General features: G+C 34.1%; 1 protein-coding gene across 1 annotated transcript; it reads right to left on the bottom strand.

The window, feature by feature from the left end:
- Positions 1-4,029: 4,029 nt before the first annotated feature.
- On the bottom strand, positions 4,030-7,262 carry LOC147382943 (uncharacterized). Its single transcript, XM_086427246.1, has 2 exons — positions 5,818-7,262; positions 4,030-5,783 (listed from the first exon to the last, which is right to left on the bottom strand). The coding sequence occupies exons 1-2, from the start codon at positions 7,166-7,168 to the stop codon at positions 4,168-4,170; spliced, it is 2,967 nt and encodes a 988-aa protein (XP_086283372.1). The 5' UTR covers positions 7,169-7,262; the 3' UTR covers positions 4,030-4,167.
- Between the last annotated feature and the right edge of the window lie 993 nt (positions 7,263-8,255).

Here is an 8,255-nt window from a genome sequence, read left to right as displayed (position 1 = left end):
GCCAACGATTTTTTACAAGATGTTAAAGAAATTGGGTTCTTTCATAAAGGTTGAAAGGCTTGAAAATGGTAAATTTTGGAGAGAAAAAAGTGAGGGTTTTTTGCCTAGATGTTAAAAATGAAGGTATCATTTTGTTGTAAGTTTTCTAATTAAACCAAGTTCATCTAGGAATGTTGTGGGCATCTCAATATTCACTAATTAAAAATGGGAAGGAGCATGTCTAAATCGGTTATTAAATAAAAAATAGTCCCATTTTTTGGTAAAATTCATTTTATTGTCTGTCATTTAATTCCCTGGATGACGGAAGATAATCACCAATCAAATCGGTAGCTGTTTGGAATGGGGTAGCTTTTAAAACGAATTTGCATAAAACAATTATATATGGGATGCCGGCCAAGCACAAGCTACCCAAGCCATCTCTAAAGATTAAAAATTTATTATTCCCATTAACATGGAAAGCTTGATGTCCTCTCTGAAAAATGCCTAGTGATACAATTTTTGGATTCATTTATCTGTTTGTTTGTTTATGTAAGTCTACTAAAAGATTGGCCTATAGATTGAGTTGGATTAACAAGTGTTCCACAAGATATTGCACATGGTAACATCAAACTTTTGTATTTGGGAGATTGACAAATTCGAAGTTTAAGTGATGAGTCGATTTCTACGCCCTTCTCAAATAATTATTAGTCTTGATTACCAACCAAAAATCACGTTCTATATATCTAATTGTCGTTTTGTCTATTGCTAATATCTAAGGTATTTTATCATTCAATTGGGATATGTTTAGAAACGTTGCTTCTTTATCAAAGCAAATTATAGAGACATAAAATGACTCCACTTGTTGAAAAAAAGGTTACCAATTAAACAATTTACAAGAATTTCATTAAAAAAACTTAACGTAACGTTTACTTGAATAAAAGTTTTTTTTTTTTCTACATTTCTTAGCATTCCATGTGCTTGGAATTTATGGATCATTTTTTAAACATTTTTCCTTGCTTTCATTCTTTCACTTCAATATTCTTCATTACACATCTATTTTTTATACTATAATATTATATTTGATTGTAATGCAAATTAGCATCGTGGTTAGTTCAAAACAATTAAAACATATTTAGTTCACCAATCTAAGATTATGAGATTTTCAAGTGAAATACCTAAAGGTGCATCTAGGGTGTAAGGACGATGAGTTTGAGTTTAATGCAAATTCAATGAATAAATATTAAAATTATGTGAAACCCACACCTATCTAAAGTTAAAATTGATCAATTTTTAAAATTATATTATTATTTATATCAACATATTTAATGACATTTTTTGAATGACATTAAAAACTTTTTATAGTGTTTTCGCAAAGATTATAATATACAATACTATAGTTTTTCATCAAGGGAATTAATAGAGAAAGGCCTAAGATCAAACTTCATATGCAAAAAATCATTTCGGAGATTAAGCATCTGAATTAACACATGAAAATCTTTTAAGATCTTCAGTACCTATCTTGGGCAATCGTAGTCACCTTTTGTCACGTGATTCACCTCGTGAGAGGGAAAATAAGGTTGAAAACAAAACAAAGGTTTTTTTTCAAAAAAAATTTACATTTTATTCTAGGAAAAATTACTAATAAGAATTAAATATTTTAGAGAGCTACTATTGCCACACCAACTTTTACTAATGACACACCAATTCTTATATAAATCACCAAAGAATTGCACATAGTTGGTGTGGCATCAGTAAAATTGGTATGACAATAACAACTCTCATATTTTAGTACTAACAAAAAAAAATCTATTTTTTTTCAAAAATTACCAAAAATGAATTAAATCGTTAAACAGTCCAGCATTTAGTAACTCGTTGGCCTATCTAGTGTTTTAAGTGGAGAATAAATTGTTGTCGTGTTAAAGCAAACTATTAAAACATTGGATAGTCCGATGTTTTAATCATTCAAGGGGCATTTTTGGTAAAACAAAGTATTTTAACATATTAAAATGCCAGTGTCTTACTAAAACGCAAGACTATCTATAGACTTAATTCATTTTTGATAATTTTTGAAAAAATATATTTTTTTTAAATATAAAAATATTTAATCTTAATTTAATAAGTTTCCCTTTATTCTATAATACATTTACGTGCAGACCTCAACACGACCAAAGAAAAATTAGCAATGAATTAGTAACCACATGGACAAAGAATGTGCGTGTAATTCAAATATTCCCCCAAAATTCATAAGATAAAAATTTGAGTTGCACTGGAGTGACCTCAAGATTGGATCTCATATTGCACATCTTGACGTGAAAGTGGATAGAACTATAGATGCTTTTTCAGTCGTATCTCGAGAAAAACATTTATGCTTCTCATGCACTTTCTGGTGTGTGATGTGAAGGTCGAATCTTGAGGTCACATCAGGATTAGTCCAATTTTTTTTTTTTTTTATAGGATACGATGATTGTAGTGTCAAACTACACATGTGATTGGAAAAATAACGATTTCCTAGAGATTCTTATTGAATTCTTAATATAAACTCCTTGAGATTCGCACAAGTGTGATATGAGGTCCACATTGAAGTCACTAAATGACGTCAACACTGTCAAAATTCTAATGGAAAAGAATCGCTCTTTCAATTCCCGCGCTTGGCTTTGGAAATTGGAGATGAAAGGACAATAAAACCCTAATTGTAGAAAGAGAGAGTCATGGTTCTTCTCCTCCTTGGTTTGCTTCTGTGATTGAGGTTACTTGGAACCCAAATCAGGTCATGGAGGAGTCAGCAAGACATACTCAATTCATCAATCCTTGGGTCCTCCATTTGCAGAAAATGGGTTTGAAACTCAAATGCCCCTTATGGTTCGTTTCTTTCAACTTCTTTGATTGAATGTAGGATTTCCATAGTTTAGTTCATTTCTTTGATACTCTGTTTCAATCGACCAATGTTGCTTCCATGCAATCATATATTCTGCAGGTATTATATATTTATTTATTTTTTAATTGTTTGATCTCAATTTGGGGTTTTTAGTTGGTCGTCGATGTTATACTTCTTTGTGTTTTAATTTAATCTGGGTCTTTGAAATTTTCCGATCTCAGTTGGTTATTTATTTATTTATTTATTTTTAAGTGGGTAGCCGGTGTGTTTTAATTTGATGTGAGTCATTGAAATTGCTTGTTCTAAATTTGGGTGTTTTTATTTATTTATTTTGGTGAATAGTTGATGTGACGTTTCTTTGTGGTTTAATTTGATCTTGGTCATTGAAAATGTTCAATCTCAATTTGGAATTTTTTTTAGTGGTTAGTTGATTTTAAGCTAGTTTGATCTTAACTTGGGACTTTTTTTGTTGGTTAGTTCGATGTTATGTTCCTACTTTTGGGTTTCAATTGAAATCTACAGGAGCTAAAAAAGCCCAAACGAACATCATTTATCTGGCTTTTTTGGCTTAAAAGTTAAAAAAACAAAAAAAGCTGGCTCCTGAAGCTGAAAAGAACAGGGCCTAAAATCTCTCTTTTTAAATCCCTTCTCAGCTCTCACCCCACTATAAGATTTCTTAAAACACCATCTGGTTTAGTATAAGGGACACCAAAAGATATTCCTCTACACTATCGGTTTCTCTTAGTAAATAAAAATGAGGGCCCCTCTATTCCCCCGACTTATCGATAAAAAAAATTATATATGAGGTAAGGAGCACTCAAATTGTCTTTGCAATTCAGTTGCTCTGGATGGGATTGACTTAAAACCCTTAATCAATGAAACAACAAAACTTGAGTTAGAAAACACTCTTAACACTTGAAACAATGAGTCTGGATCAATGAAATCTACAGTACGAGATGTGAGTAGATTATACTATGAGTCTGGATCAATGAAATCTACAGTATGCTATGGTTTTCGATATGCTTGATTAGATTATACTACAATATATCTTAAAATTTTTTGCCACCCAATATTTATGGAGTCAAAGTTCATAATAAGATCGTCTAGTCAAGCTCATGCCATATATATATATAAATTTTTATTTTTTTTTCATTCTTTTGGTGGGTAATATTAGATTAGAAGCAAAGAGACTACTTGCTTTATTAACAAATGTTACCAACTACAACTTATGAAAAATTTGAAATAAACCTTGCCGACAATGTTAAATTGAACAAAAGTTTGTTCTCTTTATTACATTTTTTTCATCTTCCATTTCACTGGAGTCTATGTATTCTCTTCAACCTTTTGCCTCGATTGTGTTGTTTCCTTTCAAAAGTCCTTGTAAGCCATCCATTTTCCTTCCAGAAAGTAATATATCCGATTGAAACTCCAATTACCATCCCACATCCATATCCGATCATCATAGATTTCCAATCAAAGTCACTTGTGGACATTGAAACCTCATTTTGCTGGAATGCTGTTGGTGGAGAAATCGCACATGTGTCTTTGCATTGCCTTGATAGTGGAGGCCCACATAATCCCGCATTATCTTCATAAGAAGTATTTGAAAATGTATCAAATTGTTTGCCTTGTGGTATGCTTCCCACAAGTTGATTATGCCCGAGATTCATTACTGCAAGGAATGTAAGGCGAATTAGTTGTTGAGGAATCTCTCCAGAGAGCTTATTTTGCGAGAGATCCAATGACTCCAGTTGTGCTAAATTCCCTACCGATGATGGGATGTGACCAGTGAGGTTATTATGAGAGAAATTCAATAGATGAAGATATTTGAGGTCCCCTATCACTTCGGGAATTCCACCTTGGAATTGATTGCTAGAGAAATCAATTGTCGTGAAGATGGTCAAGATCTTATCTTGTACCGTATCACATCCTTTGATTGCAAGTGTCACTGAGATTTTATAGTAGTCTTTTACAACATATTTTGGCAGAGACTCATTGACCATCATCATCGACTTCCAGCTTTGGAAATATTTTGTGGGCAAAGATCCCGTAAATCCATTGGAAGAAAGATCTATAACATGCAACATTTGAAAACCATGATTGGTTTGAGGACGTTCAATGGGGCCATAGAATTTATTGGATCTCAATACAAGGACCTGCAACAAAGGCAATGTCTCCATCCAAAATGGAAATGTATCATTTAACTTGTTGCTTCCGAGGTCCAGAACTTTTAGGTATTTGAAACTACCTAAACATCTTGGCACAGGTCCTTCCAATAGATTTTGAGAACCTTGAAGGATTTCAAGATAACTGAAATTGCAAATAGTTTCAGGAATTTCTCCAATTAATTCATTGTCACTGAGTTTCAAGAATGCTAGCCAATTGCAATTGCCAAGTTCCTTTGGTATTTGCCCACTTAGATTGTTTGTGGACAAATCCAAATATTTTAAATTTGATAGCATTCCAATCTCAATTGGTATGTGCCCTGATAATCTATTATTAGACAAGAGCAAAGAGTAGAGTTGGGTCCAATTGGATAGAAAATATGGATGGATTTCACCAGAGAGGTTGTTAAATGACAGGTCAAGAAAAGAAAGGTTGGTGCAAGATCCAAGCTCATTGGGAATGTTGGAATTTAAGCTTGTATTCGAGAGAAGTAGGTACTCAAGCATCCTAAGGTTACCTATCCAAGATGGTATGGGCCCACTAGTAAACGGATTATTAGATAAAGAAAGGACTGTGAGTTTAGTGAGGAGGCTAATTTCGGGGGGTATGTGCCCTGATAATCTATTATTAGACAAGAACAAATAGTGGAGTTGGGTCCAATTGGATAGAAAATATGGATGGATTTCACCAGAGAGGTTGTTAAATGACAGGTCAAGGCTAATAAGGTTGGTGCAAAATCCAAGCTCATTGGGAATGCTGGAATTTAAGCTTGTATTCGAGAAGCATCCTAAGGTTACCTATCGAAGATGGTATGGGCCCATTAGTAAACAGATTATTAGATAAAGAAAGGACTGTGAGTTTAGCGAGGAGGCCAATTTCGAGGGGTATGTGCCCTGATAATCTATTATTATACAAGAACAAATAGTGGAGTTGGGTCCAATTGGATAGAAAATATGGATGGATTTCACCAGAGAGGTTGTTAAATGACAGGTCAAGGCTAATAAGGTTGGTGCAAAATCCAAGCTCATTGGGAATGCTGGAATTTAAGCTTGTATTCGAGAGAAGTAGGTACTCAAGCATCCTAAGGTTACCTATCGAAGATGGTATGGGCCCACTAGTAAACGGATTATTAGATAAAGAAAGGACTATGAGTTTATCGAGGAGGCCAATTTCGGGGGGTATGTGTCCTGATAATCTATTATTATACAAGAACAAATAGTGGAGTTGGGTCCAATTGGATAGAAAATATGGATGGATTTCACCAGAGAGGTTGTTAAATGACAGGTCAAGATAAGAAAGGTTGGTGCAAGATCCAAGCTCATTGGGAATGCTGGAATTTAAGCTTGTATTCCAGAGATATAGGGCCTCAAGCTTCCTAAGGTTACCTATCGAAGATGGTATGGGCCCACTAGTAAACGGGTTATTAGCTAAACCAAGGGATGTGAGGTTAGTTAAAAGGGCAATTTCGGGGGGTATCTTACCATTGAGCTTGTTCCATCCCAGGTAAAGGTTTCGAAGTTTGGTAAGATACTTGATTTCTGATGGAATCGGTCCTTCCAATGAATTATTTCTCAGGGAAAGGAATTGGAGGTTCTTAAGACTAGTAAAGAGCTCCACTGGAATACAGCCTGTTAGTGAATTGTTGGCAATGCGGAGAATACGGAGTTGTAAGAGATTTCCTATCTCAGAAGGGATCATACCTGTGAAATTGTTGGCTTCCAAATCTAGAGAAATGAGTTTTGAAAGAGACCCAATTTGAGATGGGATTTCTCCAAACAAGTGATTGGAGGTGAGGGTTAGGTTGGTGAGATTGGGGAAGGCCGAGAAATCGAATTGATGAAGAGTGCCATTGAGACTAGAATCGTTGAGGTTTATCTCCACGATGCTGTCCAAATAATTGTCGCATAGAATTCCAATCCAACTGCAAGGAGTAGTGGTGAGATGGTCAGACCATGTCCATGAAGAAGTAATAATAGGAGAATAAGATATCAAACTGTTTTTCCAGTGCAGCAATGCTTTTGCTTCATGTACTAGTCTTTGTGTTTTTGCTGATGCTGCAGGTACTGGTGCTACTGATATCTCGTCTCCCATTATTCTTATAAGAAGAAAAGCACAAGACAGAAAAAGAAAGAAGAATGTAGTCTTCATGATTGATTGAAAGACTATCTTTGATTCTTAACTATATATCAATCAATAACCATCTAATATTTATACTACAATTAAATACATGGAAGAAAGAGAGAACAATTACTACCAACCAACTAACCACCCAACCACCCTGCACATGACAGCAATTAAATACAGCCACATTAAATACATGGAAAAAAAAAACAGAAGAATTGTCTCTTATGTTATTTCCATGATTTTGTGGAAAAGAGGATCATAGACTATAGAGTGGTGCTGGAATCGTTTAGCGGGTCTTGTTTTGTATATTGAAATTACATCTGTGCCTCTATTAGTTACAGTTACATGATTACCCTTTATAATTCTTTCATTCCCTATACTCCACATTCATTAATTAATTAATTAATTAAATTTTATTTGCATCTGAGATACCACAACCACCCTATGCTTTCAAACTTATGACCAACACATACTCCTATGTCCCACTTTTTATTACTTTAGTTACACCTATATTACCACCAACCACCAACCACCAACCACCCTCCCCATGACAGCAATTAAATATAGCAACATTAGTGTAGGGGCATATAAGATTCGAAGGAGTGACTTGGTAAGTAGTAACCATTGACTTGGCTCTTGGGTCTTTCTAGTTACTCCTTCATACCATCTATTGAAGATAGTTGAAGTTTATAAAAGAAATTTAAGTAAAAATTGTTTAAAAAGCGTTTTTTTGTAATTTTAAGAATTATAAAGATGATTCAAGTTATTTCATCAAAAAATTCAAAATGATATAGGGGTTTTGTGTAATTTTACACACAAAGTATGCCTTCTTACTCCCTTCAAGACATTTTTGCGTGTAAACCTTGACTTGTCCTTTTTTTTTTTTTTTTTGACTTCTTAACTCCTAGACATGCCCCGCCTAAGACGGTTAAGAGAAAATTACTTGATGGATCCTAATGTGGGGACCCTTGTTAGCAATCTTCTGTTTAATGTAGGGGGTTTTGTGTAATTTTACACACAAAGTATGCCTTCTTGCTCCCTTCAAGATGTTTTTGATTGTAAACCTTGGCTTATTCTTTTTTTTTTTTTTTTTTTTGTCTTGTTGACTCCT

The sequence above is a fragment of the Akebia trifoliata genome, chromosome 16 (assembly GCF_017979445.1).
Source record: "Akebia trifoliata isolate Shusen 1 chromosome 16, ASM1797944v1, whole genome shotgun sequence".
Taxonomy (NCBI): domain Eukaryota; kingdom Viridiplantae; phylum Streptophyta; class Magnoliopsida; order Ranunculales; family Lardizabalaceae; genus Akebia; species Akebia trifoliata.
The sequence above is the reverse complement of the archived record's forward strand: the minus strand, read 5'-3'. Positions and strand labels throughout refer to the sequence as shown.

Excerpts from the sequence above, each read along its gene's own strand:
- LOC147382943 (XM_086427246.1), bottom strand. The coding sequence starts at position 7,168 with ATGAAGACTACATTCTTCTTTCTTTTTCTGTCTTGTGCTTTTCTTCTT. Across the intron at positions 5,784-5,817 it reads GCCCATACCATCTTCGATAG|ATTCCAGCATTCCCAATGAG; the intron begins GTAACCTTAGGA and ends ATACAAGCTTAA.